Below are 21012 nucleotides of genomic sequence, written 5' to 3' on the forward strand. Positions count from 1 at the left end.
CCCTACCATTCATCCAGAGCATTCCAGTGTACGAAGTGCTGTCACAGCCGATACCGAACCCGGGCCACACAACTGCCAGGAGGTGGGCAGAGCGAGCACCGGGGTCCCCATTATACCGATGACAGCTCTGAGGTTAAGTGTCTGGCCCACGGCTGCACAAGAAGTGGCCAAGCCGGGCCCTGAGCCAGGCGTCCCCACACGGCACCGGAGCTGTATCCTGCCCAGAGTGATCTTTATCAAGTGAAAGTTCTACAGCAGGTGGACATATTTCGACCCTCCGAATAAACTACTGAGTAAAAAAAAAACCCCACAAATCATTTATTCTTTGGTTGTCTACACAGACACTTAAATACCGTAGTGCTGTCATGTGGCTGCCTGTGCAGGCCTCCAGGGGCGGCTCGGGGCCTGCGACCCGAGCCCACAGCCGGGTCCGGAGGAGAGAGGACCGTCCTGCCATGTCCACTTCGGGGAGCAGTAGCACCGTGCGGACGGCCGTGAGCAGGGTCCCGTTGGCCAGGCAGCAGACGGAACCTTCTCACTGCTCCGCAGCCCCCAGGGGCCGGCCGGTCCAGGGTGCAGGACGTTTACTCCAGGTGGGTCTGGCCACCCACCCACAGTGAGCCGGACGCCGTCAGAGCTCATCCCTGCGCCCCGCCTCACCACCAGAGAGAGACTCCTCGACGGGCTGGGGGGGCCCCTCCTGGGGGAGGACCATCTCTTCGGGGTTGAAGAGCATCTTCACCAGGTCATCCGCCTGCACCCTGTCCTACAAGGACAGACCCGCCTATTCAGAGAGGCCTCGGGACCAGGCACTCCCCTCTCTCAGGCGCTACTCGCCCGAGAACAAGAAAGTCTTCCTCCCTGGCTTCTGAGCTCCCCTCCTTCCCAACAGCTCCTCCTCTCTGGGCGGACAGCTGGGGTGCTGCCCAGCCAGGGAGTCAAGCACCACGATCGTCCCCGATCCTGGCATCCCTGACCTACAGCCCCGTTTACAAGTAAGGAAGAAGGGCCGGGGAGGACAAGGAGACATGGCCACGGTGACACATTGCTGGAGGGAGGGGCCTTTGTGGACTCAAGGCCTGGGACTCTTGTCATGTCTAAGCCACTGGCAATGAGACGGGAAGGTGGGAGCAGAACCCGAGCCCTTCCAGGAACAGACCACAGCGGTACCAAGTGCTCTCACCCGCTCGCTGTGCCGGGCGTCCAACGTGAACCACAGGGCGATGGCACAGCGCTGGCCTCTGGTGACAGCCCTCACTCCGTGCGGGTTTTCGGTGCCTGAAGAGAACCCCACAGCCCTTCCACACTGGGGCTGTACTTCTGCCTGAAGGAGACACAAAGTGTGGGGTGGTGGGGTGGTACATGGGATGGAGACTGTAACCTGTCTTCAGAAGGGACACGGGATCTTCAGGGTCCGGGATCAAGGGTGGTTCCTCAGCCTGGTTTCCCAAAGACCAGAGCTGGAGAGGTGGCCATTCAGAGGAGTAGGTGACACATCTCAAAGCCCCCCCCCCCCCCGCGTCCCCCCTCGCCCCCCCCACCCCCCCTCGGCTTGAGGAGGGGAGCCCTGGCCGCTGGGCCCATGGCGCTTTGGGCGTTTCTGTCTCCCAGGGATGGGGACAAGGGCATACTCACTGTCACAGTCTTGGCGTCTAGTTCAGTGAAATAGAAGGTTCCTCCATCGAAGTCTCCATTTAGATAAAGAATAGCACTGGGAACAACAGACAGTGTCTTGCCAAGGGCCTCTTCCTCCTCCCCGCCTCCCTTCCCCTCCCTTCCCTTCACTTCCCCTCCCTCAACAACCCACAGCTCCAGTTCCTTCATCTCCAGGTGCTCTCAACCAGCAGCTGGAGGATGGCTTCATGGAAAGAGAGCCTTCTAGACCCTTCTCTGAAGCCTCAAACATGACCCCAGCCTTGCCACCCCTCTACCCTCACTCCAGAGAATCCGCTGTCCTTCTCATGACACCACACTGGAATGACTCCCTAACTGACCTCCTAGCCAGAGGGCGTGGGGATAGGGACTGCATTCTGGGGACAGCTGGGCCCACAGCTCCGTGTGTGTGTGTTGGGGAGGGGCACAGCTGTCACCTGTAGTCCCGGAAGGTGTAGGCGGGGGGCTCCTTGATGCATACGAGGGCCTCGGCGTTCAGGATGCAGTTGTCCACGTGGACTGGGTGGCTGCTGTCCTTCCTCTCAGCCTGTGCCTCTGGGGCCGGGGTAACGCACATTAACGCGGGGACACCTCAGGAGACACTGCAGCTCTCCTGTTGGCATGGGGGGGGTACTTCCCCAAATGTGTCTGGGTCTATGGAAATGGCCAATGAACTAGGGGGGTCTCTGGCTCAGCCACCAGCCCAGAGGCCAGGACAAATCTGCAGGTTTCCCAGGAAGGTTCTTGGTGGGGCAAACAGGTGCAGCAAGTAGGGTCAGGAGGCTCTAACCAAGGGGCAGGTTCTGGGCTGAGCTGCACGACCCCAGCTTTCTGGCTACAATACAAAACAGGAACCCCCAGGTAAGTAAAAATGAGGAGTCAGGAGGGTGGTAGCATGCAGGCAGGGTACGGTGAGACTCCATATGCAGTGGGAGACAAGGTGAGGACGGCATGGAGGGGGAACAGATAGGAGCAAAGGTAAAGAGTTAGCAGGGTGCCTGGGTGGCTCAGTCAGTTAAGTGTCTGACTTTGGCTCAGGTCATGATCTCACGGTTAGTGGGTTCGAGGCCTGCGTGGGGCTCTGTGTTGACAACTCAGAGCCTGGAGCTTGCTTCAGATTCTATGTCTCCCTCTCCCTCTCTCTCTCAATCAATCAATCAATCAATCAATCAATCAAAAGGTAAAGAGGTAGTCTCAGTAGGGCTTTGCAGGTGGAGGAGCCATGCAGGAGGAAGGTCGTGAAAGAGAGCAGACGGCACGTACTCTAGGACGCCAGGCAAGCACGCACATCACACGGAGCCATTGCCCCCAGCGCAAATGTCTGGCATGCCCTGAGCAGGCTGGTGGCCCTGTCAGGTCACCATAGATTCCTCCTACTTGTCCCCACCTGTGCAGCCAGTCATCAGGCCCTGTCCCTCCACCTCCTACACCCCCCTCGTGTCTTCCCTTCTCTTTACTCCCAACACCACCTGCCAGCTCTAGGCCTTTGTCTTCACCCACCCAGGTCACGGCTGACCGGCTTTCCTCCCTCTGGCTTGATCCATGCCCTCCGAATCTCTCAACACAAAGCAGCAAAACTAACCTTGTAAAAAAGAGGTCTCACTGAGTCCTTCCTGCTTGATGACTCTTCCCAGCTTCCCACTGCCCATGCCCCCAGCTTGGGATGCCGTGACACATATAGTTGTGTATCTGACACATTCCTTTGGGTGTGTCCAGATTTTGATAGAAATCCAAACCTTCCGGGGGAGAGTAAAGCTCTCTAATCCCTACCACCTAGCCACAGTGCATCAGTGCGGAGAGCCTCTGAAGGCTGTGGCACGACAGATCTAGCTGTAGGCCACGTGTGACCCCCGGCCCCCTCCACGGGCACTGGCCATCCCTCACCCCTCCTCAGGACAGCAAAAGGGATAGAAGAGAGGGTGAGTGGGCAAGGAATGACCTTGAATGTGCTCTGACTTGGTTTTTGTTTTGTTTTAAAGATTTTAAGTAATCTCTACACCCACTGTGGGGCTTGAACTTACAATCAAGAGCTGCATGCTTGGGGTTCCTGGGAGGCTCAGTCAGTTAAGCATCTGACTTTGGCTTAGGTCATGATCTCATGGTTTGTGAGTTCAAGCCCCGCATTGGGTGAGCTTGAGTTTTGGGCTCTGCGCTGACAGTGCGGAGTGTGTGTGGGATTTTCTCTCCCTCTGGGATTCTCCTCTCTCCCTCTCTCTGCCCCTCCCTCACTTGTGCACTCTTTCTTTCTCTCAAAAAAAAAAAAGAGTTGTACGCTCTGACTGAGCCAGCTGGGTGCTCCTTAATCTTCCTTGATTTATAAAATTAGATCTCTCACAGATTTGGTATTTAACAGGTGGTGACGGAGAACTTGCAACTTAGCTCATGATTGATCTACACACCTGTACGTCCAACACCACTGCTGAGAACCAATGGCCTATAGGATGAAAACCAAGTCCTGAATGTAGTTCTCCATAATCTGGCTTCTGAAGGCCTCCCCAGTCTTATCTGACTACCCCAACTTCACCCCCACTCCCCGGAAACGGCCACTTTCTTAGCCCCATCACCAGGTTGTCCAATGCCTGCCCTCGTTTGCACATGCTGTTCTCTCTGGCTTAAACAACCTCTCATCACCTGCGCACTCCACAGCTCCTATTCATCCTGCACAACTGTCATCACCTCCTCTGGGAAGCCCTCCTGTCCTCCCAGTTGACTGTAACTTCCTGGGCTGCACTGATCGCACTGGGCTGCCACTTTCTGGTTCCCCAACTAGGATGAAAAGGACCTTGTCCTGTTCCTCCCCACGTCCTCGGCACCAATGCCAGGGCACAGAGCGTGTGCAGTGAGAGCAGCAGGGATGGAGAAGGCCCACCTTCGATGGCGGTGCGGCACACCAGGTGGGAGTAGGAGAAGTAGAGGGGGGTGTCCAGGCGGAAGTAGGACTCCATGACGCGCCGCACCTTCTCGGTCACGTTGTAGTACAGGTGGGCGCTCTGCAGGGGAACCTTCCCTTCCTGTCCCAGCTGCCAAGGAGACCAGTGGTCGGCTGCCCTGAACGCCCGTCTGTGGGCTGACGGGACCCACCGAGGCAACAGGCCCCCCTCCCTGTCCCTCGCCCAAAGTGCCAACGCTGCACCCATGCACAACGGCCCCCCAGTGTTACACCCGCCCCTCCTCCACCCTTCTCTTTATGAACAGTTTGTGCAGCCCTTCAGAAAGCACTCTCCCGGCTCTGGACACCGGTCAGTCTTGCTGCCTCGCTCTGATCACACTGAGTTTACTAGCCAGGACTCAACAGTCCACCTCCCTCAACTTAATTCATCCTGTGACAGGCAGACACCTTCACCTTTCCTGCCTCCACCCCCAACTCTCCCCTCTCCCAAAGCCTGAGCGTCCCCTCTCCCCATCCCCCACACTCTAGAACACTGAGTATTGGTTTTACCTTGAGGGCCTTGAAGACAGTGACTCCATAGAACTTTTCACTGGGGGTGTGTGGGGAGGTCTGACCCCGGTAGCCATCTCCTGAGGTCGCTGCTGCCTACAAGGCCCAAAACACAGGACGTAGACAGGGCAGCTGGGGTGGTTAAGGGTGAGCAGTGAGGGGCACTGGTGCAGGGGAGGCTGGGCCTTGGGGTGAAGGCGCGGTCACCGGGTTTCCCTTACGTTGGTAAGTCTCTGCAGCTCTCGGCACTCATCATCGGAGATGACACCGTCCATCACCACCCTCTGGGAACCATTCAAGACTTTGGAGTTCATGGTGAGACTGATGCCTTCGTAGAGCAGGGGGCCACCTGCAAAGCAGTCATGAGACTGGGCTGAGACCTGCAGCAGTTCTGTCCAGACACTCTCCATTGGATGGGGATAGAAATTCCAGGTGTTTCCAGGTCACCAGAGAAACCTCCTACTCGGTCACTTCCAAAGGTGGGGTGGCCAGGAGGACAGAACTTGGAGCTGACAAGACAGAAGAGCCGAGCGCTAGTCCTGGCTCCCCTCCCAAACAGTTGTTGGTTCTTGGGCCTTTGCCAATAAGGAAACATCACCAACACATTCCTAAGACCATGAGCCCCAGAATCAGAAAGAACATGCTTATTAGCTGTGTGACCTTAGCAAGTTACTTAACCTCCCTGAGCTCTAATTTCCTCATCTAGAAAATAGCATCTACCTAAGTCTGATGCTTGTTTGATGTAAGAGAACAACAAGGCAAATTAAAAACCTAGCACAGGGGCGCCTGGGTGGTTCAGTCAGTTAAGCGTCTGACTTCAGCTCAGGTCATGATCTCACAGTTTGTGAGTTCAAGCCCTGCGTTGGGCTCTGTGCTGACAGCTCAGGGCCTGGAGCCAGCTTCTGCATCTCCCTCTCTCTCTCTCTCTCTCTCTCTGCCCCTCCACCACTCACACTCTCTCCCTCTCTCAAACATAAACATAAATTTTTTTTTAAAGGGGAGCGGCTAAATTAGCTGCCCCGTTTCAAAAAACAAAAACAAAAACAAAAAAACGAGCACAATCCCTGGCACATAGTTAATGCTCAAAACTTTAGTTCCTATCATATCATTGTCACCAGCAGCAGCGGTATTTATTTACAATGGGGACTTCCATCTGCCCAACCCCCCCCCCCCCAGGCAGTTATGAGGATCCAAAGAAACAATAGAGTGAAAACGAAGGAATGCTGGGCCAATTCTTTTCATATGCTAATCTTGTTAAATTAACCACTGTCAACTTAAGCCACAGCGGAGCAAAGGCCAACCTTCTCTTCTATTCCTCGTGGCCTCCCTCCATGCTGGGGACCCACTGGAGATGCAATTCAATTCCATCTATTTACTGAACTGAGGCTGCACTGTGTGCCCGGCCCCCGCGAGGGTCTCACACCTGAAGGTGGCACCTCTTCCAACAATTATGCACATGGGCAGACCTCGTGCAAGCACAGAGAAGGCTGCCAAGGAAGCTCAAAAGGAAGACGGAGGGGATCCTCAGGGCTGGGAGTTTAAGAAAGGCTTTGTGGACAGAGATGATGGGCGGGCCCTGGGAGGAGGGACAGGCTGGCAGATGAACAGAAGGTATAAGCAGGGGAAGAGCTCAACATGAGGTGACGGGCAGGCAGGGTGGGTAGGGGCAAGGTCCTTGTATTTGGAAGACTGGTCTAGCCACGTGGCGGGGGAGGGGAAGGACAGACCAAGGAGGGACAGGAGTGCTCTGACAGCACCGGGAGAGGAGAGGCCTAGGGAGACAGGTGAGGAAAAGCAGTTTCAGTGCAGGTTGGAGGGGGCAGACACGGGGGCAGAGCCCTCGGATCTGGAGGCTTGGTAACAGGGTACATGATGGAAGCGGTGGGGGGGGGGGGGGGGACAGGATGAGGTCTGTGCTGTAAACACTGACTGCAGTGAGCTGAACCAGCATTGCAGTGACAACAGGAATCCTATCTCTTAACCAAAGACCAATCGTCAGTGCCCCTTCTGGGTGGAAGTCCTGGTGAGTTAAAAAGGGCACCAGGCGAGGCTAAGCCTGGCACAGGTCCTGGGGCTGGTCAGCTTGCGCAAGGACACCAGCTTGCTGTGTACATGATAGCCGCAGACCCCCAGGCTCTGACCTCTCACCTTCCCGGGTCAGCCTGCTCACATCCAGCGACTCCTTGGTCTTCTCCTCCACCAGGGTCTCGATCTCCTTCATGAGGTTTCCGATCTCCTGGGAGATGCGGACGGCTGTTTCCCTTTCGGACCTGTGAGCACGGCCACCCTGAGCACTGTGTTCTGGGGCCACCCTGGCTCCCACCCCAGCCTCCCAGCCTGGACCAGCCCACCCCCCTGCCAGGAGTTCACATCTGCCTGGGCTCAGGAAGCCTCGAGTGCCTCATCAGGCCGGTCCAGCCATGCAGTTTCTTCAGGGGCCTCACTTTTGTTTCTCTTGCAATCTTTTGGGAATCACCTCTTCTGGAGTCCATGAATCCTAAAAGCAGATCAGGAGAAAGATCAACACTGTAGAGCGACCTGCATCATCCTCCAAGGTCTCCGTGCGTAGATCAGGGCCTACGGGAGGACCCGCCTCATCGCCTGCCTCCTCTCAGGAGGTAAAGTGAGGTGTGGGAGCCGGAGTCACCCCTGGCTGCCCAGAACTCCCCTTTGTCTTCCTCTGCCTCTCGTCCACAGGTTGCACAGATCCCATATCTGGCTCAGGCCCCTGATGGTTTTTGCCCAGAGTCACACAGCTAGCCCCCTCACCCCCAGCTCCTGCATCCTGGCTCACCGGGTCAACAAAGGGAATTCCGAAAACATCGTAAGCGAAGAAGAGCAGTTCTTTCTCCAGCAGGCTGCGCTGTCGGTACTCCCGGGCACTCTGAGGAAAAGGAGTGGAAGGAAGGCCCTGGAACTCAGTCCTGTTAGCTCTGCAGCAGGGGTGCGGAGGGGGGAGTGCAACCCCACATTCTGCGCTGTTGCTCCCTGCGTGACCCGAGACTCCTCTCCCACTCCCACTAGTACTAGTGTGTCTGTTCTCCAGCACCTCTGTGCTCCGGGTTCCTCTGGCCTGGCACAGGCAACGCCTCTGAGGGTGGCATAAGGCCCCCTGCCTCCCCCCATTAATCTCCGAGACAGGAAATCTGATGATTCTCAGGAGATGGGGAAATATTCCTCAAAGAAGGAGAGTTCTTTCTGGACTTCCATAGGGGTTCAATGCTGAGGCAGGAGACCTCGGTGCTCCGTGACCCATGTGTTATCACTTAACCTTTACAGCCACCTTTGAAGTTGACAGTATTCATTTTAGAGACAAAGACGCTGAGGAGCAGAGCGGATATGTGACTTGTTTAAGGTGACACTATAGGAAATGGAGCAGGGACCGACATTCAGACCCAGGTCTTCCCAATCCTGAAGCCCATGTGATTTTGGTTAGGCCCCTGCCTCCTCTCAGACTCTGAGCAGACCGGATCCCTCCCGGAGTCCCACGGCTGCAGCTACAACAGCAGGGTCTGGCCTTCCAGCCCTACCCACACATGCTCACAGAGAGGGCTTACCCAGGGCAGAGAAACTAAGTACCTTCCAGGGTCACATCTCTCCCTAGGTGCCCTGCTAGCCTCCAAGCAGCAGAAGGAGGAAAAAAAAAAAGAAAAAGAAGACACCATCAATTGAAAGAAAAGATGAGGGGAGTAAGGAAAGTGTTAACAAGACATCAATGAGTTCTACATCATCTATCATATTTACCCAATGGGGAGATGGAAATTTTCTCCTAAGGAGTTTAAGTGGTTCACCAAGTTCTAGACACCCAGCTAGGTGCGTTCTCCCATTTAACCCTCTCCCACAGCTCTATGAGGCTCCTAGGAAGCAAATCCCACTCCTATGTTTATTCACTCGGCAATGATTTGTGGAATATCAGCTATGAGACAGGAACTGTGCCAGCCCTGGGGTAACGCTGGGCCAGAACCGGGTCACCACCACCAGCCACAGGCCACTGTGCGAGTCAGCCCATCTCCTGGAGCCAGAATGTTCTCATCTGTAATGTGGGAGAATAGCGCCCCCTACCAGGGCTGCTGCGGTGATTAAATGAGATGATGGGTGTAAACCACACAGCACAGTGCGTGGCCTGGGACAGGGCTCAGCAAATGCTAGTTACCTTCTTTCCAGAAAGGAAAGTTCTAGTTAAAAGTGGTTTATTTTCTCCCTCTGCTCCAAACTCACTAATACGACTATAAGTGGAGGGAAAAGGGTCTTAACTGAACAAGACAAAGGCACCTGAAGCAGCACCCTCTCAAATGAGACGGTCCCCACCTAGTGGCCAAAGAGGACAACTACAAGGTCGGGTCTCCACAGGAGAGGGGATCGCAAGAGAAGGGTTATTTCTTTTTTTTTTTTTAATTTTTTAACGTTTTATTTATTTTTGAGAAAGGGAGAGACAGAGCACGAACAGGGGAGGGTCAGAGAGAGGGAGACACAGAATCTGAAACAGGCTCCAGGCTCTGAGCTGTCAGCACAGAGCCTGACGCGGGGCTCGAACTCATGGACCGTGAGATCATGACCTGAGCTGAAGTCGGCCGCTTAACCGACTGAGCCACCCAGGCGCCCCGAGAAGGGTTATTTCTATTAGAGACTTGGGATTCCAGAGCCAGGAAGGAAGAACCTTGCTTTTTTTCCTTCAGGGCAAGCTGGTGGCCCTACCTCACCATATGAGAATCAAATGAAACAAAAGCTGTGGAAGAATTTTTCAGACTAAATGCCATACACATCGGAAGAGTGGTTATTTTCAACAGTAAGCTCCGCAACAGCCACAATGGGAAGTTGGCTACTGCCTCATTCTCTGCCTCCTTCTCCTGGTGAACAGGGGAGAATTTAGCTACCTGGGGCTGGAGTACAGACAGGGCAGACCTGTGAGGAAAGCGCCCTGCTCCACCTGTATGTACCTGAGTTAGGTAGGCAGCACCACTCATGTGTCTCCAAAGCTGGAAGTTTGGTTCTAATTAGATGGGAAGATGGAGCAATGAACCATTCTGCCATTGCCGCCTCCTATTCCACCTAGCGAGTTCCTTCCTCCAGCCACTGCCTCCCTCGGCCCAGCAGCCCCCCTCTGCCTTGCCACCGTAACCCTGTACTGGTCTGCTTCTAGCTCCTTCCTGTTCTGAGCCTTGCACCGTTTCAGCTGGTCGGGCTACTGTTTAAATCCCTTCGCGCACCCACCACTGTCTGCCTTATGGAATAGAGGCCAAGGTCCTGGGAAGGCACTCAAGACCCTTCAAAAATCTGACCCTCCCAGGCCTCGTTGTCTGTAACTCCCCAGTATCATCTTCCATTTATGTGGGACAATCGTCCAGGTTGTTTGCACATGCTGTTCTTCATCTAAAAGGCCCTTCCTTGCCTCATTCACCTGCTGAAGGCTTTTAAAACCAAATGTCAACGGCACTTCCTCTTGTGAAGCCTTCTATGACTTGTCAGTCAATTATTTCTTTTTTTTTCAATTTGAGAGAGCGAGAGAGGGCACATCATCAGGGGAGAAGGGGAGAGGGAGAGAGAGAGAGAGAGGGAAAATTCGAAGCAGGGTCCACACTCTGCATGAAGCCCAATGTAGGTCTCGATGCCATGACCCTGGGATCATGACCTGAGCCAAAATCAAGAATCGGATGCTCAACGGACTGAGCCACCCAGGCGGCCCAGTCGATTATTTCTCTTCCATGATTCCACTACAGCTTGCATACGTATCCACTATTAGATTTACTACGGTAGTCTGTAAATTTTGGATTAAATGCCTTTCTGTATCATCAGTGCCCTAAGGTTGTGCTTTAGATGGCATTCAAGGGGCACTTGGGTGGCTCAGTCGGTTAAGTGTCTGACTTCAGCTCAGGTCATGATCTCACGGCTTGTGGGTTCGAGCCCCGCGTCAGGCTTTGTGCTGACAGCTCAGAGCCTGGACCCTGCTTCAGATTCTGTGTCCCTCTCTCTCTGCCCCTCCCCTGCTCGTGCTGTCTCTCTCTCTCAAAAATAAACATTAAAAAAATTTAGATGGCATTCAAAAAGACACGAAAGTAATACATTATAGTGACTCCAGCTCAGGTTATGATCTCACGGTTCATGGGACTGAGCCCCATGTTGGGCTCTGTGCTGACAGTGTGGAGACTGCTTGGGATTCTCTCTCCCTGCCTTTCCTCTCTCTCTCTGTCTCAAAATAAATACATATTAAAAAAATTTTTTTTAATGTGTATTTATTTTGAGAGAGAGATACAGTGTGAGCAGGGGAGGGGCAGAGAGAGAGGGAAGCACAGAATCCGAAGCAGTCTCCGAGCTGTCAGCACAGAGCCCGACGTGGGGCTCAAACCCACGAACTGTGAGAGCATGACCTGAGCCAAAGTCGGACACTCAACCAACTGAGCCACCCAGGTGCCCCGTCAAAATAAATAAATATTAAAAAAATCCCACATGTGTAGCTATAAGAAATCCACAAAGTGCCAACAGCCATAAATACAAACATTTTGGTCTCTCTCCCTACCCAGGACCTGTAGGCCCATTCCTTGGGGGTAATTTGATGAACAATTTCTCATCAATCTGTCTAAAAAGTGTACAGTTTAAAAAATACCTATGTGTTTTAAAAAACACAAATAGGATAGAATATAACTACAGATCTCTTTTGTTTTCCTTACCTAAAACAGTCTCATGGAGACAATTTCACAGTGGTGCATAGTAATCTGCTCATGCAATAAAACAGGTGTCTTGTATACCACTGAACAGATGTACTGCCATTTACGTAGACAGTTCCCAAACTGACGGCACTTAGCGCGGTTCGGTTGGTTGCTTTCAGTGGCAAGGTTCTGATGCGTATCTGTGCCCGTTTACCTCTGCATACCGGGGCAACTCTGCTGCGGGCCAAATCTCTGGCGGTAGAATCACCAGTTAAACGAACAGTCCCACCGACAGTCCTGCCAGCGGCGCGGGAGTGTGCTTGCTTTTGCACCCCCTACATTTGTCCCAGAGATTTGGTGCATAAGCCAATGGGTTGCCTCTAGAGTAACAGTAGCTTTTGGCATCTGTTTGAAAAACTGGTCCAAAGTTACTTTTACACAGTATGTAGACAGGGTTTGTTTGAGAGGAGCCAGCAGGACACAGGCGACAGGCTCGCCGTCCTAAGTCTCACTCATTCTCCTGTTCTGAAACCAGGGATCGCTCCTGCAGTGATAGGCCACCCCGTTTCAAGAGATGGCTGAGGTAAGAGGTGAGGAAACCGGCCACTGGCTGCTTGTGTCATATACCATCAGTAAGGCCCTCGTGATGCTACCTGTCCACAAAACATCTGGGAGATATTTGTGCCTGTTGGCTTACAAAGTGCATTTATACTCAGTATGTCATTTGACCCTCACGCCCATCTTGTGTTAAAGAAAGAGTAAGAACCACAATCCCATTCTATGGAAGGAAAACCCGAGACTCAGAGGGGCCATGCCATGTGCCTGAGATCATGGCAGAACACGACATGCAGAAGTTTATACAGCTAGTAACTAGAGGAGCATGTGCTTGAGCCCAGACTAGTGACTTCAAATCCAACTCACCGTTCTGGGCTCAAGAAGAGGGTCCAGGGCATGTACAAGGCGTATGTGAAAATATCAAGGATCATAGTATCACATTTCACTAAGTTTAAAAACAGAACTTTCGGGGCGCCTGGGTGGCTCAGTCGGTTAAGCGGCCGACTTTGGCTCAGGTCATGATCTCACGGTCCGTGAGTTCGAGCCCCGCGTCGGGCTCTGTGCTGACAGCTCAGAGCCTGGAGCCTGTTTCAGATTCTGTGTCTCCCTCTCTCTCTGCCCCCCCCCTCCCCCGTTCATGCTCTGTCTCTCTCTGTCTCAAAAATAAATAAATGTTTAAAAAAAAAAAAACAGAGAACTTTCTATGTTTCTAAGTGCAAAAATAATACCATTCGCTGAAGGGAATTTAGAAAATATAAATGGGCAAGATACAAACATCACCCATATTCCACCACCTAGAAATAATCCACCACCTAGAAATGACCACTGAACATGTCAGAGAGTTTCACTTTGGTCACTGGGTCTGCTTGGGAGGGAGTTGGGCATAGTGCTGAGAGAGGGAGAGCTCAGCTCACACAATGGCAGAAAGAAGGGACAGGGAGGAAACGGAGGCAAGAAAATAGGTGAGTGAAAAAAGAGTTTAGCTTGAAGTAAAAAAACGATAGATGTTGGCCAAACAGTATCAAGTCTCAAAGCAGAGGTGCCAAGAAAGGGGAAAAGGGGTGCCCGCATTGCAATTCTGTTTTTCTTTTACGACTCAGACAACAGACTTCGGGGCCCCGATCGCACCGAGAGAGGCTGTTCCCTTGTTCCTGAGTGACAAGTGCGTTAGTGCCCTCACACCTCCCTGTCCAAGCAGTGCCAGACCGCAACCCCCCACCCCCTTCTGCCCTCTGATCTGGGTTCGGCTCGCAGCTGCCAGAACTAAGGCAATCTCTCACCTCACGGGGGCCAATGGATCTGGCTGGTTCTTCTCCAAGCATGGCTGTGTAGTAGGCCAGATTCTGGTTCATCACCTCATCGTTGGGGAAGAAGAGGAGGTAGGTCTTGGCACATTCAATAGCCTGTGTATAATTCCCAACTGCAGAGCAAAAAAAGAGACAGCTGGGAAGAAAGGGCCTAATCCTGGGTGCCAGGAACCACTGATGCCGAGTCTCAGTGCAGCTCGAGGCGGTGATGACACACAAGATGGCCCTGCTACCTAACAGCTGCTTGATCTGAGGGGGAAATTCTAGAATAAGAACAGAAGTTACATAAATACAGAATATAGAATTGATTTAAGATGCTCAACATCCTCAGGCCTGCCTAATGTTTAAAAAAATTTTTTTAAATGTTTTATTTATTTTTGAGAGAGAGAGAGAGAGAGAGAGAGAGAGAGAATGAATGAGGGTGGGGGGCAGAAAGAGAGGGAGACACAGAATTTGAAGCAGGCTCCAGGCCCTGAGCTTCAGCACAGAGCCTGACACGGGGCTTGAACTCATGAGCTGTGAGATCATGACCTGAGCCGCCCCTCAGGCCTGCCTAATGTTGAATGCCCACATCTTTAACATTTCATAGGTAATTTAAACACTACCCTCACATGAGACCAATTTCACGAACATTCCCATCTTCCTACCTTCTTTTCCCTACAGATTTTCAGAAGATGGGGACAGACCAATAGCAGATTGCCTCTCTGACAGTTCTCATGCACATGTGTTGGTCTCCCCAACTCAACTAATAAACATTTTATACTCGGGCCGCCTGGCTGGCTCAGTCAGAAGAGCATGCGACTCTTGATCTCAGGGTCGTGCGTTCAAGCCCGTAGAGATTTCTTAAAATAAATAAAATTAAAAAACAAAACAAAACAAAACACTAGATGCCTATCTTCTAAAAAAAAAGAAAAATAAATAAACACTTTATACTCTTGAGTGTGTGGTGATGCTTAGCACACAGAAGGAACTCAGGAAGGATCTGCTCATTGCTGCTTGTTTGGATACTGGCAGTCCCCTGCCCGGAGCATCAGCACTCTCCTAGGGAGAAGGGCTGGAAAATGTCCTGTGAACTGTTTTAAATGGCAGTAATGGTAGTATATACCCTTGCCTTTGCTCTACCTTAATTCAGATGGGAAATCAGGTTATAAATGTTATAGAAGGGAGGAGAGAGGTCCTAGGTCCTCTCCCAGCTTTGCTGGTTGCTGGCCTCGGCTCCTGGGGCCAGTCCCTTGTCACAAAGCACCCAGGGGTCACCTGGCTGGGTGCCTCCCAGAGTCACAGTGAAAAGCCAAACATGTTGAAGCAGCACAGGGGCCATCGTCCCTGCCTACCTTGCTTTGGGCATTCTACTGAAAAGCAGCAGAGAAGGAAGAAAGTCGGTCTTACTGTTATAGTAGGCAAACTGCAGATAATTATAATGTGATGGGAGGAAGTCTTCAAAGGGCTTCTCTCGGCTTGGGTGGGAAGCCAGCTCCGTGACGCAGTTCTGCTTACAGCTGAGGACCTGGATGTAATGATCTGAAAGGAATCAGAGGGGTAGTAACCATCAGGTCGACCTTCAGGATTCAAATTCTGGTGAAGATGAACACGTTCAAGCGAAGGAAACTTTCAGGCCCATCCTCAGACGGCGGGGATTGAGGCGGAAGACGCCGTGTGCGCATCGTCAACCCGTGGCCCCGGGAGCCCCCGGGCGGCAGGCGAGGGCAGGCCCGCGGCCGCGCACCTGCGATGGCCTGGAAGAGGTCCGCGTTGTACTCCAGGTAGTTGTAGCCGTCATAGTCGTACGGCCCCTCGCAGAGCGCGCGGCACTCCGCGTCCGCCACCGAGTACTCTCGCAGCGCCGCCTCCAGGTGGGCCACGGCTTCGTGCGGCTGCTCCTCCGAGTAGAGCCGCACTCCCAGCCGGAACTCGTGCTACTGGGAGGAAGGGGGGACTCAACTGCGGGCCGCACCCAGCCCCCGGCCCTCGTGCCCCCACCCCCACCCCTGGCCACCTGCACCTGCGTCCTCATGGCCTGCCTCGGGTTAGGGACGCAAAACGGTGGCTGCTACCCAGTGGAGGCCTTTCGTAAACGGCCTTCACAGGTTTCTCTGGACACTCCAAAGCATTTAACTCAATCTCGATAAAAGATACACGGGAGTTCGTTGCAATTTTCTTGTACTTTTCTATAGGGATAATAGTGTTCAAAATAAAGATTTAATGAAAAAGAACTCTTAGATGCTAGAATGAGGTCGGTGCCGATGGTAGCAACCTTTCTAGCATAAGGGGTGATGTGGGCTGCAGATGACTGTAGAATGGGTTTTGCTATCTGTGACACATAGCTCCCATTCTCGTGTACAGCAATTTTCATTTGCCACAGAGTCACTAAGACACACACACACACACACACACAAACTGTGTGTAGTTTTATAACATATTTGATGTACACAATTTACTTTTAAAGTCATTTTGGTATTGTTTGTTTCTAATATCTATTTCTAAACTATTAAAACTTAAGAGAACATAAGCTCTTTACAAAATGCTATTAGCATCACAGATAATATCTCTTGTGGGACATGGATTTCTGCTAAACAAATAGAATAAGATCATCAAGGAACACTGAACCACTTACTGTAGTGAAAGCAAAAACCTACACAGTAGATTAATACAATTATGCAAAAAATGGACTGTCATGCAACCATTAAAAATTGTATTTTCAAAGAAAATCTGAAGCCATGAGAGAAGCCTCATGATATAGTGTTAGTTCAAAAAGGATTTTGAAAAATACAACATGATACCAAATTAGGTTTAAAAATTAAGATATAGTGGAGGCGCCTGGGGGCCGAGTTGGTTAAGCATCCAACTCTTGGTTTTGGCTCAGGTCCTGATCTCATGGGTTGTGGGATCAAGTCCTGGATCTCGCTCTGTACTGACAGTGTGAAGCCTGCTTGGGATTCTCTCTCTCCCTCTCTTTCTGTCCTTCTCTGACTTGTGCTCTCTTTCTCTTTCAAAATAAATAAATAAACATTAAAAAAAATTAAGATATAGAAGACTTTAAAAATAGGCTAAAATATGAACTACTGGTTTTCTTTTTTTTTTTTTAATTTTTTAATGTTTATTTATTTTTGAGACAGAGAGAGAGAGAGAGAGAGAGAGAGAGAAAGAGTGTGAGCAAGGACGGGCAGAGAGAAATGGAGACACGGAATCCAAAGCAGGCTCCAGGCTCCAAGCTGTCAGCACAGAGCCAGACACGGGTATCAAACCCATGAGCTGTGAGATCATGACCTGAGCCAAAGTCGGACGCTTAGTCGACTGAGCCACCCAGGTGCCCTGAACTACTGGTTTTGTTAAGATGGCAGTATTATAGATGATTACTTTCTCCTTTGTACTTATCTGCATTTTTCTGGTGTTGTACAATGAACATTTACTACTTCTGTAATCAGAAAACAAGCCTAGTAAAAGTCACTTTAATAAAAAAAGAGAGAGGGGGGTGCCTCGGTGGCTCTCCGTCAGGTAAGCATCCGACTTCGGCTCAGGTCACGATCTCACGGTTCATGGGTTCGAGCCCCGCGTCGGGCTCTGTGCTCACAGCTTGGAGCCTGGAGCCTGCTTCGGATTCTGTGTCTCCCCCCCGCCCCTCTGCCCCTCCCCCGTTCATGCTCTGTCTCTCAAAAGTAAACAAACATTAAAAAAAAATTAAAAATAATAAAAATAGAGAGAGAGAAAGGGACAAAGTTTTTTTCACCATATGGGGTTTGGCCTCAAGATCCTTGAAGTCAGCCTCCTTCACCCCAGACATGGTTTGGTAATAGTCCAGATTCTGCCGCATCTCCATGTGTTCAGGATTGCCCACGAAGAAGGTATGTGCAGCTGCTACTGCTTTCTCCAGCTTATTTATCTAAGAATAAAGCACAAGAACATAATCCTCACATCCAAGCCCTGAAGGTTTGTGTCCAAATGCACAGTCCACGGTAAACAGGAAATCCCAGCCTTCCTGAGCCATCCACTCAAACAGTATGCTCTAGACCTTGCCAGCCGCAGAAAACACACCTATTACAGGAACTACATACCAGAAATTAGGAGCACAGAGCCCTGGGCAGAATTAGCCTTTCTCAAATCAGGCGTAGCAGTTCCCCAAATCATTGGAGGTGAAACCTTCAACAGTGTAAACATTCTATTTTTATTTTTTTTTTAATTTTTTAAATTTCTATATATTGTTTAATGTTTACTTATTTTTGAGAGATAGAGACAGAGAACAAGCAGGGGAGAGGCAGAGAGAGAGGGAGACACAGAATCTAAAGCAGGCTCCAGGCTCTGAGCTGTCAGCACAGAGCCCAACACAGGGCCTGAACCCATGAACTGCGAGATCATGACCTGGGCTGAAGTCAGACACTTAACCCACTGAGCCACCCAGGCACCGCTAAACATTCTATTTTTAAACAAAGGTCATATTGTGGGGGGAATGCTATGGAAGATTGACTGCCCAAATAATATATTCTCAAGATTCAGATGTGGCAACTGAGCTGAAAAATGTGTAACGCTTCAAGAATTTAGTAGTAGAGGAGAAAGAACAGTTAACAACGACGCCGTGTCTAAGGATTTCCCTAGAAGATACTTTTCTTTTTTTTGCATAAAATATAATCAAGTGTTTTTGACACGTTCAAGGAAAAGATGAGTGACTGAAAAATCCTAAGGTCTTATACAAAATCCAGACATGGCATCTTCTGACTCAAAGCCTGGGACTCATGAGGTTAAAACAAGTGGTTATATTGAAACCTGAGGAGAAAAAATTGTGCTACATGCCACAATAATGCCCATAGCAATGGACTCAAGCATATCAGTGTTACACAGTTTCCTATGTAGAAGCTAAAATAAATCACTGATGATCTAATGATTAACATGGGCTTAAGTGTCAGACAGATCTGTGACAAAGCTAGGTTTAATTAGTCACTTGCTGGGGCTTTAGATAAGTCACTTAAAGTTTACTCTCTAAATTCAGTTCCCTAATCTGTCATCTGCAGATAGCACTAACTCACAGGGTTGTTGAGAATGTTACACAAGGTGATATACATGCAGCTTCTAATACATGGAGCTGGGCACATACGAAGCGCTCAATAAATGTTAGCTGGTATAATCAATATCCTAAAAATTTTTTCCTTTTCCTCTTACCATCAGAACTAGTAAATGCACATTAGATAAGGAGTTGGCCCTGGCTCTGACCCTAAAATAGCTAGGTAACCTAGGGTCAATAATCGCCATCTCTGTACCTGTTTTGTTAATTGTACAATTAGAAATTCTCCCATGCCTGTCCCCTTTATGGATTTATTCTCCCACTGTTATCTTTCTACATTGCTCGTGCATTTTCTCGTTCTCTCTTATCTTCTCTCTCCACCCCCAGTCCTACTTTACTAAGCACCAAGGCACCTAATTTCCTTCTCTCGTGTGGACAACCCACACTCATCTCCTAATGGTTAGCCCCGCCACCTCTTTCTCCTTCTCCCAAGGCTTATTCCACTTTCCAGAAATAGCATTCTAAAACCTGACACTGGCTCCTGAAGCCTGCAGAATTCTCTTCTGAGTCTGGCCTCACTTTACCTGGAATGGCCATTCTTCCTCTCCTCTAGTGAGATTTAGGACTGACTTCAATTGTCAACTCTTCTTTCAGTCTCCCCGGTTTCTCTGAGACAAAGCTAGGTTCTCCCTCCTTTGTGCTCCCACAGCCCTATGTACATACCTTTTTTAGCCTCTTCTATAGTGATTCTTAATAGGGAAGCGATAGGAAACAAAACAATGTAAAGTTAAGCATTTTAATGACCTGTACAACTACTGGAATGTAGTAGGTATTCAGGAAACATTTGTCAAAGAATTTTAGAAAGTGCTGTTAAGCGACACGACCAAAGACATGACCCACTTATTTTGGCTTCAAATACAGTACTTTCCCAAGTAACAAGGAGGAAGGGAACAGAATTGTGTAAGCAAAATGCTTGTGGAGAGGTGGAAGTCTGGTCTCCACAGTTCTCTTAAGTCTCTCTTTGGTGGAATTGAAGGTCTGTGAAACTATGGATATAATAAATATGCCCCAGGGCTCCTCCTTCTTTGTTTCCCCCCAATAAAATGGGTCTAATAATAGCACCTACCTTACAGGATATTGACAAGATCTGGGCAAATAAATCAATAAACACAAAGTTCTTAAAATAGTGTCTGGAACAATGTGCTGGCTATCATCACCACCACCACCACCACGCAAGCCAGGGACGCTCCAAATCCATGTATACGCTTGGTCTTAAGCCACTCTGGAATTCCTAAAAATACTCATTTTCTTTGAAAACCTGACAATAGCCAGAGGGTCCCCGCACAGCCTTAGTGGCTAGACAGCCCCTACTGGCGACGTGGCAAACTCACGTCCTGAAAGAGAGCTACAGTAATCGTGTGGCAGGAAAAGCATCACTGAACAACGAACCGGAAGGAAGATATTGTAGAAAGGTCCCAGCTTCTCACTCGGACACTTACAATGAAATCCGGATGAGAGACCCAAGCTGCCGCTTTAGTTCCCTCTAGGAGGCCTCCCGGGGAATACAAGGCCAAGGTTTGCTTGGTCGTGCCTTAACCCCACGCTGGACCTTTGGGGTTACCATCTGCCTATGCGAACCTGGCGTAGCAGGTCTTCCGGCAGAGTCCCTCTTCTCCCTGGGTCCGAGAAGAGCTCCCCGGCCAGGAGGCCACCTTCCCTCTCCGCGGATACTTCCCCGGCCCCCCAGGTTCGCCCGGGTCATCTGCAACCACGCCCAGAAGGATCCCTGCCGCCCAGGGCCGGACAGGTCTGCACCTTGAAGTAGGCGACCTGCAGGTAGTTGTAAGGGCTCCGCTTGCGGAACTCCAACTCCAGCTCCTCGCTGAGTGAGTGGGCGGCCGGCGGCCCGAGGCAGCGGCGCAGGCAGGCGGCACGACGCAGCAGGCCCCCAAAGAAGCGCAGGTCGTGCAGGGCGGCGGCGCCCGAGGCCTGCGCCAGGCTCGGGGACGAGTCGGGGTCCAGCTCCCACGGGAGGTCGGCGGCACACCGGGTGCGGCAGCGCAGGCGAAGGGCGCGCAGGGCGGCCCTCGAGCGAAGCGCCCGCTCCATGCTCAGGACCACCCCAGCCCAGTCCCCGCGCGCGTAGGCCGCGGTCCCCTCCGCGAAGAGCAGATCAGGCGCAGGCATGTCCCATCCCGTCTCGGACTCGACCTCGGCCCGGGAGGCAGCGGCGGCAATCGCCAGCAGTGCGGCCAGCAGCCTCAGAGCGCGTGCAGCCATTGCCGCCTCAGACCTAACGGGACAGCCTGCCACCCGCCACGGAGGCCGGAGTCCCACCCCCGAGGAGCCCCGCCCACCACGTCCCTCCCCTCCCCGCCCCTTCCCTGAGTGGAGCCCCGCCTCCCAAGCCCGGCGGCGCAT

The 21012-nt window shown here is 51.4% G+C and overlaps 1 protein-coding gene across 1 annotated transcript; it reads right to left on the reverse strand.

Moving 5' to 3' along the window:
• Window positions 1–294: 294 nt before the first annotated feature.
• P3H1 (prolyl 3-hydroxylase 1) lies at window positions 295–20945 on the reverse strand. Its single transcript, XM_027059471.2, has 15 exons — window positions 20407–20945; window positions 17326–17478; window positions 15325–15514; window positions 14988–15119; window positions 13572–13711; window positions 7887–7976; window positions 7537–7589; window positions 7241–7362; window positions 5314–5441; window positions 5093–5188; window positions 4523–4673; window positions 2091–2208; window positions 1636–1711; window positions 1184–1324; window positions 295–766 (listed from the first exon to the last, which is right to left on the reverse strand). The coding sequence occupies exons 1-15, from the start codon at window positions 20869–20871 to the stop codon at window positions 632–634; spliced, it is 2190 nt and encodes a 729-aa protein (XP_026915272.1). The 5' UTR covers window positions 20872–20945; the 3' UTR covers window positions 295–631.
• Between the last annotated feature and the right edge of the window lie 67 nt (window positions 20946–21012).

This window comes from Acinonyx jubatus, chromosome C1 (assembly GCF_027475565.1).
Source record: "Acinonyx jubatus isolate Ajub_Pintada_27869175 chromosome C1, VMU_Ajub_asm_v1.0, whole genome shotgun sequence".
NCBI classification, from domain to species: domain Eukaryota; kingdom Metazoa; phylum Chordata; class Mammalia; order Carnivora; family Felidae; genus Acinonyx; species Acinonyx jubatus.